The sequence below is a fragment of the Nelumbo nucifera genome, chromosome 1, assembly GCF_055504915.1.
Source record: "Nelumbo nucifera cultivar China Antique chromosome 1, China Antique-T2T, whole genome shotgun sequence".
NCBI classification, from domain to species: Eukaryota; Viridiplantae; Streptophyta; class Magnoliopsida; order Proteales; family Nelumbonaceae; genus Nelumbo; species Nelumbo nucifera.
Window position 1 is genome coordinate 201,479,555 of NC_142649.1, and position 17,662 is coordinate 201,497,216.

The 17,662-nt window shown below is 41.5% G+C and overlaps 1 protein-coding gene across 3 annotated transcripts in view; it reads left to right on the forward strand.

Moving 5' to 3' along the window:
• The first annotated feature begins 3,251 nt into the window (after window positions 1-3,251).
• SBI1 (Leucine carboxyl methyltransferase) overlaps window positions 3,252-17,662 on the forward strand; it is a 45,824-nt gene continuing 31,413 nt past the window's right edge. For all 3 annotated transcript variants that reach the window (XM_010277133.3, XM_010277132.3, XM_010277131.3), the window contains exons 1-3: window positions 3,252-3,469; window positions 17,108-17,196; window positions 17,304-17,446. In XM_010277133.3, coding sequence (XP_010275435.1) covers window positions 3,390-3,469; window positions 17,108-17,196; window positions 17,304-17,446 — 312 coding nt within the window. In that variant the 5' untranslated portion in view covers window positions 3,252-3,389. The remainder of the gene's footprint in view (window positions 3,470-17,107; window positions 17,197-17,303; window positions 17,447-17,662) is intronic.

Genomic DNA, 17,662 nt, shown 5'->3' on the forward strand with positions numbered 1-17,662 from the left:
AAGTATTCATCATTTGTAATGGGGCAACGAAATTTCTGGTACTGAAGTATACTGTAAACTGTACATACCTAATTGCATAATATGAAATTATGTGTGGAGCCTATTTTTCTATAGTTACAAGGAAAGCTTTTATAGTTCTATTAGCTACCTGCTACTACCCCACATTATTAATTATTTATTGTGCCTTGTAATCAGAAATTTGATAAACGCAAGGTGAGCAGAACCAATTGATATGAAATTTTGGTAAATAGAAGAGAGCTCCATGTTTCATCAATTCAAACAATTGGGATACCAATTGCAGCCTCAGAGAAATACTACTGTTGTTATCCAATCTAACCCATGTACACAAAATTGCATTCATAAAGATTATGGGATCAAATCACCAATGAAAAGATTTTAATTGAATTAGGTTGTTAATTGTATTCATGACTAAAGAAAATTATTTACATATCTCTTGATAAAAATAAAAGATTATTTATAGGCCTTTACACCCATAACTTGGGATTTTCACCACTTTTTTTTGAAAAGTTTCTTTTGATTAAATTTGTTCCAAGCCTATCTCCAATCATCAATTATATAAGCTTGTTTGACACTCAACTTCAAGCTCCCTTTTGTTGCAGTACCATGAATAATTGCCTTGTTCTTTTTACACCAATAATATACAATTACTGAAAATTAAATGGATTTCTGAAATCTTAGTTGGATTTTTCCCTATATAGTGATTGTACTAAGCTTATCTCCAAACTACAATAGTACAAGTTATTTGACATTCAATTTCAATTTTCAACCTCCACCTTATTATAGTGCCATAAATATTTGTTATATAGCAAACGTAATATAATGGATAATTTTCAATATAAATTTAAAGTTTAACTAATTAAAATTATCACCCCATAAGTAGCAAACAAAAACAATAACCTGTTTTCAGACAATTTGTGTTGTTAGATATATGTGTATTGGGTCTACTTGTTTACTATATATTAAACTCGATGGATCATCATGTATCTAACTTTTAGTTTGAAGGCATATTTTGTCTCTTTTTTTCTTTTTCTATTGGTGAGCACTTTTCCTTATATTTTAACTAGAAAGAGAACTTTCCAAAACAAAATAATCCATACAACCTCATAGTGGTCTTCTTACAATTAGCATTATTATTGTATAATAGACTTTATCTAGGTGGGACATTGCCAATCGCAAGGTCTCTTTGAGGGAAACAATAGAAAGACAGGTAAGGGAAAAAAATAGTGGAAATCAGGTCTGCCCACAATTCTTATTACATGGGTATCTATAGCATTACCAGAGAATCTTATGTTCTTAAACCTAACAATAATCGATGTTTCAAAACAAAAAAAACCTAATAAGACATGTGCAAACCTAATGATGAGGGCGGATTTGGCCCTCCAATGATATTGTGACACATGGCACATCGGAACAAATAGGTGATACTCGGAACCACTTAGGCAATAACTTGCCTTAGCCAAGTTGATGGTGTCCCACCTGGCGGCCTGGCCCAGGCACGAACTGGCGGCTTAGCCGAGGTGCCGACTTGGTGACCTGCGAGACATGCTCGCCGACAAATTTGGCATGCATATCCTAACACTCTCACGATCCTTTGAAGTTGGCTCACGTGCCGAACGATCCGGAGAGTGGTCAACATGCATGGCGGTTACCTTAGGGAATCTCGGACAACTTAGACGACCTCGCGGAAATCTCGGATGCAGTGCGTGAAGTCCATGCCAAACAATGCCTATATAAAAGGCACCAACCCTAATGGCATTGGGGGGGCAAGTAAGCATATTATAGCTCTCATGCTTTGTGATTTTTAGCTCGCAGTCTACTATGAGAGTACTGACTTAAGCATCGGAGCGACCTCGCCGGGTTAGCCACCTCGGGTCCTCTAACATTGATTCCTTGCAGGTCTCTAAAGAATGACGAAACTCAACAATCAATTCAGCTTGCCACCAAGCAGCTCAACACTCTGGTAAGCTCGGCCATCTGGTCAGCTCGGCCCTCTGGTCAACTCGGCACCTAATAGGCAGCTCGACCCTCTGGTCAGCTCGGCACCTAATAGGAGCTCGGCCCTCCAGTCAGCTCGGCACCTAATAGGCAGCTCAACCCTCTGGTCAGCTCGGCCCTCTGGTCAGCTCGTCACCTAATAGGCAGCTCGACCCTCTGGTCAACTCGTCACCTAATAGGCAGCTCGACCATCTGGTCAGCTTGGCACCTAATAGGCAGCTCAACACTCTAGTAAGCTCGTCACCTAACCTACCTAGCTCGGCCCGGTCAGCTCGTCACCTAACGTGCCTAGCTCGGCCTAGTGAGTTCGGCACCTAACCTGCCCAGCTCGGCCCAGTTAACTCGGCATCTAGGTCCTCACCTAGCAAAATTCTCCACTTCGGCCTCTAAGTCATCGGCCACTTGGAAGCAGACCAAATGACGAGGTACTTAACACAAAAAATTGATACATTACCGAAAATTGATTCATCACCTAACATTACAAGTTTAAAACCTAACAATTTTTAACTACATAAAAAAAGGAGTAAACACATAGAAGTTTAAAGACAATCGATGTTCCAAAAAAACCCTAACAGTACATATTGAGATGGGGGTTGTACCTGAGCAAACCACCACCAAATAACAAGCTACCACTGCCGCAAGATTCATGAGCACCAAATGCTTTGTAATCTCCTACAAAAGGGGAAAAATTAGTGGAACCAGGGAAGAGAGATGAAGAGGAGGATGGTGACGGCGGAAGAAGGAAGAAGAAGAAGAAGATTGAAGAAGGAGGAGGAGGAAGAGGAGGATGAAGGGAATGGAGGAATCGAACCTGTGAGAAGTATGAGCAATGTAGTCTCGAGTGTGCGAATGAGAGGGGTTTAGCATTGGGAGTTAGAGTTCATTTGTGTATGCGTGTGAGATCAGCCCAGAAGCTATGATCCTAGTTTCCTGAAATCAGCCCAAATTGGGCTTCTCCGAGCTTTTCAACACAATGTCTTTTGATGGGGAGATCTGATGCAAACCAAATAGGAATAGACCGATTTTCGGTCTTATGGGCTTCTAATAGACGGAAGACCGTGCAGAAAGACTTGCCAAACGCAACCTTATAAATACACACAAAAAAAGAAAACAATTCCAACAGTCCACTACAGCCGCACATGTGGCAACATACGTGTGCTCATCTAATCATCTAGCGGTTGGAAGAAGTTTAAGATGTGAATATCCATCCAACGGTGAATATTGAATTTTGAGGCTCGACGTAAACGCTGCGTGGTACTGTGTCATATTTCCGCGAAACTTGAACATCGAAGGTTGTATTTGTACAGAGGTCTCTGTAATCGAGGACCCTCTCTTTCCCTCTCTTCCGCGAACTTGAAAATTTTGCCAAAAAGATGTCGAAAGCGGCGGGAGATTCACGTAGCAACACAGCAGCCGTTCAGGCCACCAACGATGATGCCGCGGCAAGCAAGCTGTGCGTAAAAATTCATCATTTTTTTTCATGTTTATCAGTGATTTATGTATTTCGCTCTGTTGTTTGCGGTTTCAGGTATAATTGAAGTTTGCCTTTGCCAGTTTTATTCTCTATATCGTTGATCGTAGATTTCCAATCAATAGCGGCTACTTTTTTATGTTTAGCCGATTTGAATATATCAATTAGTTTGGGATATAGGAGAATTGTTCCTGCAAGGAATCTTGCTCGATTATTCTCCCTGTTTTACTGTATACTGGAACCCTTCTTTGTTCGATGCTTGGGAATAGAACATTCCACATTTTTTCCTCTTTTGGATCAGTAATGATGATTATTCGAATCAGGTTTTTGCTGTTTTCCATATGGAGCAATACAAATAACAGATAGTTTAAGTGAAGGGTTACACGATTGAGAACTCCATACATTTTCTTGTGGGTGTTCATCAATGCAGTTATACAAATAGAAGGAATAAAAAAGGAAACCGAACATTAAACTTTTAGGACCAATTGTATTAATCACATCCATGTATTAATCACTAGCTACATTAGGAAAATTTGAGAACACCAGGAAGCAACCGTTTTTCTCCACTTTGGTGTGTGTATATATATATGAATATATGATTGTGAATAAAACATGAACATGATAATTTCAAGATTGTAAGAGCTGAATTCATTTCTGTCCATTGTTAACATTTATAAGTAGAAATGTTCCGTTTTAGATGAGGATGTTGTCAGTTAAATGCTATTAAAAACTAAGATGAAATGATTTGGTTTCACATGGCATCCAAAGTTACAAACACCCTTTTGGTGGTTTCTGTTAATTAGATAAACTTAGATTTGATTCACGATAAGATTGATTCTGCAGTAATTTGATGTTGTGGTTGTCTGCAAATTTCACTATCCTTGAATTTTTGTTAGGTTCTATTCCTAGGTGTGAGTTGCATATTTAACGGTAGCAGCATTAACAATAACAAGTACATAATTTCAGTCTCTCCAAAGTTTCTATGAGAAATATTAGCTCCATGCACATGATAACATGCTCCCATCTCATGTGGCCTTGATTGCGTTGGGAGTTGATTGAGGTTTGGGTTTTTACTGAAGTTTGTCTTGGCACATTTTGGGGACTCTCTTATAAAAAAGTGGTATATGAATGTTATAAGTAAATAAGAATGCTGTTCTCTGTAAGTACATATAAACATACATACATATGCCAGTTTTCAAAGAGGTTTAGAGTCTAGACTAAAGACGTACTTTTTCCCATCTTCTCTAATTCAGCTCCTTGGCATGTGTCATTTTGCAAATCTCGCATCTATAATTCTATATTACTTGAATATTGAGAAAACAATTCTTAACATTCTCAGATAAAAATCTTTATTTTTTGTTATTTTGTTGTATATTGTTTTATATAAGGCTCAGTTTGGAAAGGGCACAGATACAAATATGTACAGTGTAAATACATACAAAATAATGCAAAATACATGGTTTGCACCCTACATATTTGTATGTGTACTCTTTCCAAACTGAGCCTAAATAACAAAGAAGAATGCCGAATGACACAGTATACCACTGGACATAGTTGAATCTTTGTTTTTATATGTTTAGGTAATTCATTGGCTTTAACCTTGCAATTGTTGAGCCCCATGCTTATAATCACCTGCTATTTTCTTTATGGAGTTTGCTATTTGTAGAAGGTCCACAGTCAGTAGTTTCCTATTTCATTTAGGTTATGTTTGGTTTGAAGGAAAAGGTAGGGAAGGGAAGGGAAACGTAGGGAAACCCATATATTGTTTGTAAAGGTTTCCCTACCTTTCCTTACTTTTTCCTTCAAACCAAACACAGCATTAGGACATTATTAGTTTTAAGCCAACTACTATTTTTCTGAGTTTCTATTCTTACTTTCTTATGGGTTTTTAGGATTCTAATTAGGAGTCAGCTGCATCTTTAGTAATTGCCAAATTTCTACTTCAGCCAAAACTCTGAGGAATGAGGACTGAGGAGTTCTATAAAGTCATTTATTTCTGTTCAGAGCAGCAGAATTGAATGAGTTAGTTTTTGTTCTTCTCTATAGATGCTCTTTTTCTTCTTTAGGAACTAGTGGTGGGGAACACGTGATTTTTTTTTTTCTGTTATTTTCTAGTACCCTACTATTAGAAGAAAATCAACAATTATTCTTTGGATTTTCTCTTAGATTCAAAGCATATTTTGCTGGATTTTGAAGGTAATCTCCGAAAGGTATTACCATCTTTGATTTCTCCGAACCAAGGGGCGTTTGTGTCAGGAAGACAAATTATTGATCAGATCCTTATTGCCAATGAATGTGTGGATTATAGAAAAAGACAAGGAGAAAAGGGTTTGATTTGCAATCTGGACTTGGAGAAGGCCTATGATTTGGTGGGCTGGGGTTTTTTACTGGAAGTATTGAGAATTAGAGGATTTGGAGAAAGGTGGTGCATGTGGGTTAAGGGTTATATCTCTTCATGCCACTACTCCATTCTAGTTAATGGGGTAGCCAAGGATTTCTTCCCAGCAAAGAGAGGTTTAAGACAAGGGGACCCTCTTTCTCCTTTCCTTTTCACCCTGATAGTTGATGTGTTGAGTATTTAGATTACTAGAGCCGATGCTAGAAATTTGCTTAGAGGGTGGAGAGTGGGGAGGGAGGGAATAGTTGTAGCCCACCTTCAATTTGCTGATGACTTGATTCTTTTTTGTGAAGGAGATCCGGAGGAGTTGGAAAATTTAAAGGTCTTGGTAGAGAATTTTGAAAAGGTCTCCAACTTGAGAGTAAATTGGAATAAAAGTTGTGTAGCTGGAATTAATAGGCAAGAAGTAGAGGTGGCATCTTTGGCTAGATCTTTAGGTTGTGAGGTCAGTGATTGGCCTCTTAAGTATTTAGGCTTACCATTGGGAGGAAACCCGAGGTTAGATAGATTTTGGTATCCGGTTTTGGAAAGATTCTCAAAAAGGCTAGCAGGTTAGAAAAGGAACTACATCTCTTTAGGGGGTAGAATCACTCTAATTAAGTCAACACTAGCAAATTTGCTAGTGTATTTTTTGTTTACCTTCAAATTGCCTGTTAAGATTGCAAACCAGGTTGAAAAAACAATGAGAGATTTTTTGTGGGAACTTGGAGATACTAAAAAGGATCATAGGGTAAAATGGGAAGTGGTGTCTAGAAAGAAAGACAAAGGGGGGTTAGGAATTGGAAATATTAGAATAAGAAACACAACTTTGTTAGGCAAATGGTTATGGAGGTTTCCTAAGGAGTAAGAGAGTTTATGGCATAAGGTGATAAGAAGTATTCATGGAATGGCAGTAAATGGATGGGACGCTGGACTCGACCCAAGGGCTTCGCGCTTTTCCTCGTGGAAAGATATTGTTGGTATCTTGCCTGTCTTCTCTCCTTTCATCAGGTATGATGCTTGCGTGGGTAATAAGATTCTTTTTTGGGAGGACTTGTGGATTGGGGAATCTCCCCTTAAGGATAGATTCCTGAACCTATATTCCCTTTCTTTGAAAAAAATCTCAATTTATCTCTTCTTTTCTTGTTTCTGGGGATTCTTGGGATCTGGGACTAAGGAGAGGTTTGAGGGACTCAGAAGTGGATTCGACAAATGATATTTTTTCTCTTATAAGTTCAGTTTTTCTAACCACTCTTCTCCTGACAGTAGAATTTGGATTGAAACTTCTATAGGTAGTTTTTCTTGTTCTTTGTTTTTCAATGCTATGGTCCTTCCTTTTAACCCGGTTTCCTCCTTTCCTGTTAAAGAAGTATGGAGCGCTCCGGTATTCCCAAAAGTAAGGGCTTTTTGTTGGGAAGTGGTTCTCCAAAAAATCAATACCTTGGAAGTAGGGGTGGATTCGAGCCGAATAGTGCCACGCTTGAGACTATTCTACAAGGCTCGAGCTCGATTTTGAGAAAAAATATTTTATAAAAATAAAAAATTATATGTAAGAATATTTTTTATTTGATATTTTAAAAAATAAGAATTAATAATTATAATATTTTTAGTATATATACTATTTTCAGTAATTTTATATATATATATATATATATATACTCTAGTAGGCTTGAGCTCGGCTCATTTAATAATTGAGCCAGTGAATTAGGCTCGAGCTCGAGCAGCTCGTGAAAAGCTCGGCTCATTGCCACCCCTACTTGAAAGTGCTTCAAAGAAAGGGACCAAATTGGTGCTTGTCACCTCATGTCTGTAGCCTTTGCTTGAGGAATGGTGAGATGGTGAATCACCTATTAATTTCTTGTCCTTTTAGTGCTCTAATTTGGGATTGGTTCTCCTCTCTCTTTGATTGTAGGTGGACTCCTCCCACAAGCGTAGTGGATTTTATTTGACCCTAACTTTTTCCGACAACCAAAGAAGAAAGGAAGGGTGATGTGGAGAACAACGAGGGCAGCTATCTTGTGGGCAGTGTGGGAAGAGAGAAATAATAGGATTTTCCAAGGGAAAGAAAAATCAGCTCCTGAAGTTATTGAAGGGATCACCATCAAGGCAGTACATTGGCTGAAAACTCTTGACTTGTTCAAGGATGTCTCTATAGATGATTTGACTAGAGGCTGGAGTATTTTAGCAATGTCTTCTACTTCATCACCTACCATACAAGCAGTTTGGTCCCCTCCTTTGTAGTGTAATGTCAAACTGAACTTTGATGGAAGCTCTCTTGGGAGCCCTGGACCTTCTGGAATAGGGGGTATGTTTAGAGATGCGGAAAGAAAAATTCTAGCTATGTATTCTGGTCCAATAGGTTTGGGGGACTCACTTAGAGCTGAAGTATTGGCTCTCCTCCAGGGGCTCAGATGGGCCAAGCAATTGGGTTTTCAACAGTGGAAGTGGGGGGGATTTAAAATTAGTAGTAGGTTGGCTGCAATCAAATAGTTTGGGAACATGGTCCCTTAGACAACATGTAAGGGAATTATTGAGCCTCAGAAGGGAGCTGGGTGCACAAGTGCATTGGTCTAGGAGGTTAGCAAATGCTTTAGCTGACTACCTAGCAAAACAAGGGTTGAATCAGGAGGTTTTGTTTTGCGCAGTGTTGTAAGTTATTTGTTATTCAGGGGTCACCTTTTACTTTAGAAGGTGACAGTTGTTCTTCTGGTTTTATCTAATGAAAGTTACCGTTTCCTAAAAAAAAAGGCTACCTTTCAGCTGACTACCTAGCAAATGCTTTAGCTGACTACCTAGCAAAACAAGGGTTGAATCAGGAGGTTTGTTTTGCGCAGTGTTGTAAGTTATTTGTTATTCAGGGGTCACCTTTTACTTTAGAAGGTGACAGTTGTTCTTCTGGTTTTATCTATTGAAAGTTACCGTTTCCTAAAAAAAAGGCTACCTTTCAGTTTTGCCTTCTATCTACAAGTCCCTATGTTAGTGAGTCAAAGAAGATGGTAACTGTGCACATTGTGAGTTGTGAGGGTGGTGATTAATCAATTTTCTTTTGGTTTCTATAGTCTGTGATTGAAGAAGAATGCTATTTGTGACTTTTTGAAGCGTGCAGTTTTATTTGGACAGGTTAGTGAGTGATCTTTATATGCTGAAGTAGTACATTCAGTGTTATTTATGGCCATTCAATGTTTGTGAGGGTAAACTACCAGATTTTGGTTTTGATTATAGTGGTTCATTGAGTGAAATGTGGTTAATGGAAAATTGGAAATGGATTCTCAGTTGGTCGTTATTCTATCTTCTGATTTTCTTAAACACATTTAAATGACTTCTATTAAGTTTATGTGTAAAGCCTATTGAAGTTTTCCTTATAGTCAAGGGAAAATTTACTTGATTGGTAGGGACATTTACTTGATGTAATGGTATTTGAGTTTTGTGCCAAAAAAAGTTGCCATAGGATGGCTGAGACCAACTGGTGAGATACCGCTCACCTTGGAAGCCCCTTCGAGGGTGGCTTAACCTCCTGAAACAGAAAGTGGAGAGGAAGAAGAGAAGGGAAGGTAGGAAAAGAGGGATTCAGTGATAGAGAAACAGGGGATATTCATTCCTGCCTTTCATTGTAAGAGTATGGCTTTATATAGCTGGCCTACAGGTGTAATCATAGAGGGAATATCCTCTGATTGGCAGGATAACTAACTCTGGGAAATATCATGGAGGGAATATCTTCTCTCGGCAGAATCACCCTCTCTGTGTGTAACTAATTCTGAGGCTCTGTCGCCTGTCCTTTCTGCCTCCTTGAGTACTGCTGATGGGTAGTGGCCTGCTCCACTCCCTTTGTTGGGTTTGGGGAAGGTATTTGGGTCCCAACAATTCCTCCCTCCTTAGCATTGAGGTCCAATCTGTAAGCAACAGGGAGGTCCAATCTGTAAGCAACAGGGCCCACTCTTTCCAGCACCTTGTAGGGCCCATAATACCTGGGAGCTAGCTTGTGCCAAGCCCATCTTACCACTAAGACCTGGCGGTAAGGTTGGAGCTTAAGGTAGACAAAATCACCCACCTGAAACTCTAATGGGCGGTGGTGAGAGTCATAGCTGATCTTCATTCGTTGCTGGGCCTTTGTCAAATTGGCCTTGAGCAGTCTAAGAATCTCGTCTCTTTCCAGTAGGCGAGTCTCTACTTCTGCCACCTTGGATGACCCATATTCATAGGGTAATATGGGAGGGGGTTCTCTGCCGTTTAGGGCCTTGAAGGGTGTCATCCCTGCAGCTGACTGATAAGTTGAGTTGTACCAGTATTCTGCCCACGGAAGCCAGTGGGCCCATTGTCTAGGCTTCTCCCCTATGAAGCATCTAAGGTAGGCTTCTAAGCATCGATTAATGACTTCAGTCTGTCCATCAGTTTGCGGGTGATAGCTGGTGGATGGGTGCAGTCGGGTTCCTTGCAATCTGAAGTACTCCTTCCAAAATGAACTTAGGAAGGTAGGGTCACGGTCCGAGACAATGGATCTTGGTGTTCCATGCAGTTTTGCTACGTCCCGTATGAAAATGTCGGCCACCATTGCTGCAGTGTAAGGGTGAGGCAAAGCAGAGAAATGGCTATACTTGGTGAGGCGGTCAACCACAACCATGATGACCTCTTTTTCTGCAGAACGAGGAAGTCCCGTGATGAAATCCATGGAGAGGTCTTCCCACACTTGCTCTGGAATCTTGAGGGGTTGTAGAAGGCCCGCGGGTGACTGTGAGGAGTATTTCTGCTGTTGGCAAGTTGGGCATTCTGATACATAGTGCAACACATCCTTGCGCATTCCTATCCAATGGTAGTGGCTGCTGAGTCTTTTTAGGGTCCGTAGCACCCCTGAATGTCCTTCCAACGCGGAATCATGAAACAACCGTAACAATTCAGTTTTGTGGGTGGAATTTGGAGCAACCACAAACCTTCCCTTGAAGAAAAGATCATGTCCCACAATTTGGTAACTCGGAACCTGAGAAGGGTCACGTTTCCACTTTTCCCTAATGTCTTGCAGCTGTGGATCAGATCTGGCTTCTTGCCGTATAACTTCAAATAAGGGAAAACTGGGCTGAGAGCAGGTTAGTTGGGCCAGCTCTTCTACCCGTGATAAGGCATTAGCTACTTTGTTGGCAGGCCCGAGTTTATACTCGATGTGGGTGTCGAATCCCATTAGTTTACTAAGCCATTTTTGCTGCTCCGGGGTGTGCACCCTTTGTTCTGTTATGTACTTCAAACTTCGTTGGTCTGTCCTTATGATAAATTGGCATCCCAATAGGTGTGTACGCCATTTCTGTACTGCCATTACCACGACCATCATTTCCTTGACATAGGTGGACTGATTTTGGTGAGCTGTTGAGAGAGTCTTGCTGAAATAAGCAATGGGTTGCCCCTTCTGCATCAGAATGACCCCCACTCCGACACCCGATGCATCGAACTCTATCTCAAAGGGCTGGGAGAAATCCGAAAGAGTGAGGACTGGAGGGCTAGAAACTGTTGTCTTCAAGTCTTCAAAGGCCCGTTGGGCATCATCAACCCAACCAAAAGAATCCTTCTTTAACAGGCGTGTTAGAGGGGCGGCCATAAGCCCATACCCCTTAATGAAGCGCCTATAATAACCGGTAAGCCCAAGAAAACCTCTGAGAGCCTTTACAGTAGTGGGCTTGGGCCATTTTTGGATGGCATCCATCTTTTCTGGGTTTGCCATAACCCGCTCTGCAGCAACCACATGGCTTAAGTACCGAATCTGTCTTTGTTCAAAGGAGCACTTTGTCAAATTGGCATGCAACTGGTGCTCTCTCAGAATTGTGAGGGTAAGTTTCAGATGTTTCATATGGGTGCCCCAATCCTTGCTGTAAACCAAGATGTCATCGAAAAATACCAGAATAAATTGCCTTAGGAAAGGCCTAAAGATGTCATTCATGAGGGCCTGAAAGGTGGAGGGGGCGTTGGTAAGACCAAACGGCATAACCAGAAACTCATAATGGCCATCGTGGGTCCTAAAGGCTGTCTTGTGGATATCAGCCTGGTGAACCCGGATCTGATGATACCTGGACCGCAAGTCCAGTTTGGAGAACACTTGTGCTTCCCCTAACTCGTCCAACAGTTCATGATTGAGGGGTATTGGGAACTTGTCCTTCATTGTAATCTGATTCAGGGCCCGATAATCTACGCAAAACCGCCAACTACCATCCTTCTTCACTAGGAGTACGGGGGATGAAAACGGGCTGGTACTGGTCTGTATATGCCTCTTGTCCATTAGCTTTTTTACTGCCTTCTCAATTTCCAGCTTTTGGAAATAAGGGTATCTATATGGCCTCACATTGGCTGGTTTGGAATCTGGTAAGAGGGGTATTTGATGGTCATGGGCCCGGGGTGGAGGTAACTGGTTCGGTTCCTTGAATATGTCACCAAACTGATCGAGGATTGATCTTAGGGTCTGGTGTTGGGCTTCAGTGGGTTGGTCAAAGTTCTGATTGTTTAAACTTGGAATTGTGGGTCGAATGCCTAAGTGCATAAACAAGGGCTGTCCAGTATCCTTGGAGGCCCGTATTATAGAGGCTAAAGTATCACCTCGGGGACCAGGGGCCGCACCCCTTGCAAATGGCAGGTCTGTCCATTTTGGCAAAAATCCATTGTCATTCTAGCCCAATCACATAGTGCAAGACCTAGGCCACGTAACCAATGGATTCCCAAAATAATATCAGCCCCCAAGAATTCCAATGGGTGGAGATCTACCACGAAATTATGGCCTTGTACGAGGATCCTTTCCTTCTTACATACACCATCACATAACATCTGATTCCCATTAGCCACATGGATTGAAAAGAGAGGAGTGGGGTGTATAGTCATACCTAGTTGCTTTGCCAAACGGCAAGTGATGAAATTCAAAGTAGAGCCACTGTCAATCAAAACCATCATAGACCGGCCAACCATTCTTCCTTCTACTCGCATGGACTGAAGAAGGATGAGGCCCATGAGAGCATGTAGGGAGATCTCGGCTCCAACAGGTTCTGGTTCGCCTGATATCAACTCACAGTCTTCGATGTGCTTGTTAGACAGTTTTGTATGCCCTTAGCTTCAATCCGATTTGATGTACTTTTGATATTTAATGTAAACAAATAAAGTGCATGTTTGATTCATGTTGTTTGGTATAATTCTGTGTAAGACCCTAAACTGGACACTTATTGAGGTTTGTGTTAGTTTTAAATGTTCACAGCCATTGGATAAGTCCGGGGAGATTTATCCTGCCAAGGCTGATACTGGTATGCCACCAAGTGTTGGGATGGCCTGTCTCGGCCACCAGGGTAAGACCCAAGGCACATGCAATATGGGATTACTCGAATTCTTGAACCGGACCAGATTTCCAGTATTGCCCTGGACCTTGGAGACAGATGGGCAAAACTGGAAAGTTACACCTGACCCCTAGACTCGATTATGATGCTTCACTAGGTGTCGGATCGGGCTGCCTTTGATATGCCAATCAGTGAGATCCTTAGCGGGGGTCAAAACTTGGGCATGTTGGGGCAGTCTGAGAATTCATCTGAGTGGGTGATCATAGTGACAGGATCAGCCCCTTTGTCCGACAAAGGTAATGATCGGGAATGCACTCTCTCTGATGGAAACTAAACTGCCGACAGTTAATTTCAATCGTTGGAATTTTGTTTTGCAAAATTAATATATATATATATATATATATATATATATATATATACGGTTTCAAAATGTTTGCAAATGGTTTTAATTCCCGAGATCCATGTGAGTAGAGAGTGCGACACTGTTCCTTGTAGCCGAGGGAGATGTCCTCTCTTGTCGGGCAGTGCTTGATCATTAGGGGCTGAGAGGTTAAGTGTAAGACCATTTAGGATAGTACCTGATGGGCTAATCTTGCACTTGCCCACAGTCCCTGGGTTTTTATAAGATGGCTTGGCCCAGAGACCACTTAATGTAAGTGTTGGGCCCATAGGGTCCATGTGATGGGCTCAGGGGTTCACTGAACTTTTCAGTGAATTCGGCTGGGCCTTGTAATAAAGGCTAGGCCGAACCCATGTGGCTGGTGTGTAGATCAATGCTTGGGTCCCACGCCATACAAAGAAGCCCAACTGGGCAACATATTGGAAACTAGTTAAGCACTGAACACTTAATGGGTCAAAAGCCCATTTCGAGCTGGGCTGACATGATCACCCATCTATGGGGCGGATCTGGGATTAAAGTTAGCAAAAGGATTGGGCCTTTAACCTTATCCACTTTGGGAGACCAAATTCAAATCAGATTTGAATCTAGTAACCTCCTGATAAGATCAGGAGTAAGCTAACTTAATCTACAGATAGGTTTAAGATCATCCCCTATCCAAATACTGATTTGGATTGGGATGACTCCTAATTAGGAGGTTTCTTAATCAAGAAGAAAAGAGGAGAAACCCTAAGAGATCATAATCAGGTTTCTTAATTAGGAGGTTTCTTTCTTTGAAGAAGAAAGAAATCAAGAAATCAGTTCTTGACATCAGTCTTGCAGAAAAGACTAGAAAGGTTTGGTGCTCAGAGTTTCCAGTGGATTCTTGCGAAGGATTCAGTGTGTAGGACGCACTCTGCTGGTTCCGTTCCACATACAACTGTGTCATCTTCAGCAGGAGCGGATCTTGGTGTCCTCTTTGGGCGTGAACACCAACTTTGGGAGATACTGCTTCTCTGGATCAGGTATAATTCCTCCTTCCCTTTTGGTTCAGATCTGGTTCGATTATGGTTCAAGTAGGATCCTTGAATATTGTATTCTTAAATTAGGGAATATGATTCCTAGTTGGAAGAAGGTAGGAAAATTTTTGAAATTTGCCCACCCATTCCGCAACCTTTATGGCATCCATTAGATGGATCCTACCATTCTTTTAGTGCTCTAGTTCTGTCCCCTCCGGTTCTCCCTCTGTTTGAAGGAGAAATACTCGCTGGACCCAACACTTATGGCCTGGCCCAAACTTATCATCACAGTTGTAACAGAGGCCCTTCTCGCATCGGGCCTGCATCTCAGCCCACGAGAGGCGTTTGAAAGGCACAGTGGGCCTGGGCAAGATGGGCTTCTGAGAATCCCCAACTTGTTTTTGGGGTTGCTGTTCGGCCCGCTGGCCTGCTGGTCCTGCGCATGCTATCAATCTTCTCTTCTTGCAAGTGAGCCATACCCACCGCCGCCATGACTGTCACTGGTCGAAGAACTCTCACTTCTAAGCTGATGTCTTCTCTGAGACCTCCCACAAAACACCCAACCAAGGCCTTCTCCGGCCATCCATGTACTCTGGTCGCCATTCTTTCGAACTCGAGTTGGTAGTCTGCTACTGTCCCAGTCTATTTTAGTTGAGTGAGGAGTTCGTCGTAATCCACGAACGCCGTCGGCCCAAAACGGATGCATAGAGCTTCTGTGAACTCCGCCCAAGTTACCCGAGGATGGGTTTGTCGATACCACTGGAGCCAGAGAATAGCGTCTCCTTCTAGGTGAATGGAGGCGATGGCGACGCGCTGGTGTGCAGGGGTTTCATGATACTCGAAGAATCTCTCTGCTCTGAAGATCCAAGGAATGGGATCTCCATCGGACTAGTTTGGAAAATTGATTTTAGTAACGTTTTTGGCGGGGTAACCCTCAGTTCCCTGGCTACTGGAAACAGAGGTGTCGGCCCCTGTTGGCTGACTGGTCTTGCCGGACTGTTGTTGGGAGGCGAGGTTAGAGATGACCACCTTGAGATCCCTGAGTTCGTTCAGTACTTGGTGGAACCCAATCTCAAGTTGGTCGACTCTATCTTCCATGGTAGAGGATCTTGTCTGCGGCATAGCTGGTCTGCAACCTTGCTCTGATACCAACTTGGTGAGATACCGCTCACCTTGGAAGCCCCTTCAAGGGTGGCTTAACCTCCTGAAACAGAAAGTGGAGAGGAAGAAGAGAAGGGGAGGTAGGAAAAGAGGGATTCAGTGAGAGAGAAACAGGGGATATTCATTCCTGCCTTTCATTGTAAGAGTATGACCTTATATAGCTGGCCTACAGGTGTAATCATAGAGGGAATATCCTCTGATTGGCAGGATAACTAACTCTGGGAAATATCATGGAGGGAATATCTTCTGTCGGCAGAATCACCCTCTCTGTGTGTAACTAATTCTGAGGCTCTGTCGCCTGTCCCTGAGGCTCTGTCGCCTGTCCTTTCTGCCTCCTTGAGTACTGCTGATGGGTAGTGGCCTGCTTCACTCCCTTTGTTGGGTTCAGGGAAGGTATTTGGGTCCCAACACCAACATTGGGTAATGGTCTTTTCTAGGAAACAAGAATTTGGTAGTTCTATTATTCTAAGTGGGAACAAGAGGATGCCCAGCTTAAAACATGGCTATAGATTTCTATGGAACTAAAGATAACTTAGACTGATTTTCTTGGATACATCTAGCAGATATAGCAGTAGGTGGAAAAAATGTATTTAGGGATTAATGATATTGCTTGTTTTTATCAGTTGTTTCAGTCCTTTTTTCACTCTATAGTGGGAGGATAAGACACTTGAGGACTATTATTCTGAAATGATGGGGTTGTCTGAAGAGTTTAATATCTATCAACCAATTACATATGATATTATTATGTCATAGTTATGCAACATCCGAGGAATGATTTTTATGTGGTGAAGTTTTCATGATGACACACACACACACACAGTACCTTAGTTATCTAAATTTGCTACACAGCCAGCCAGATAGTGAGATATTGACCATTACCAAGGAGGAATGATATCGACTTGTGTCTGCTTCATAGCATCTACTTCGATTGCTACTCTGTGCCCTTTTAGCTCATTTTTTTTCTTTATCAACCACTACTGGACAAGGTTGCATCCAAGTTCCATTTTAGGTTTGAGGGATGTCTACCCCCGGCTTGCATCACTGCAGGTAGTGGTGTGATGTTGCTAAAATTTTGCAATGTTACATCAGTTCCTAAGAGATGGTCTCTGATGTTGCTAAAATTTTGCAGTGTTACATCAGTTCCTAAGAGATATCACTCAGAACTTGTGAACTGTAATATCCAGTACTAACATTACAAGAGGATGTTTTGTAAGAACATGCAAATTTGTTTGTCAATTTCTTATAGAGGAATTAGAAATATAACTATTTTTGGTTCTAATATTACTTATGGAATTATAGTATTAGGAAGTAGCTATCTTTGTTTTTAACCTTATTAGGTTACTTCCTACTTCTAGGAACACTAATATACTAATGATATCTCTTTTTACTGTATAGATCATGTGTTAAAAAGGGATATATGAAAGATGACTACATTCATTTGTTTGTCAGAAGGCCTGTTCGGAGGTCTCCAATAATCAACCGTGGTATGGGTTAATTGCCATCAGAAACTAGAATATCATATTAAGTTGTTTCAATATCTATTTTTAGACTGAAGCTCCTTTTCTGTCATTCTGCAAATGATGTCCTGAAGGTTATTATTCTCGGTGGGCTGCTCTTCGGAAGCTTCTCACTCAGTTTCTCACTTGTGAAATCAATAATGGTGGTGAAGCTTTTATGAAAAAGCAGATATTATCTCTTGGAGCAGGCTTTGATACAACCTATTTTCAGTTGCAGGTTATTGAATTCCTTAGTGAAAAATTTGTATGTGAACTATATTGATATTGAATTGTTGCCACATTCCCTAATGCGTCTATCTGTGTTTTGCTATACTTATGGAGATTTTTTATGCTAAGATGGGGAAGCTGTAGTGGTTACTTGTGCATTAATTCTATGCCTTAATTACTTCCAGAAGTTGACCTGGTTATTTTAATCTGTGCTTGATATAGTCCT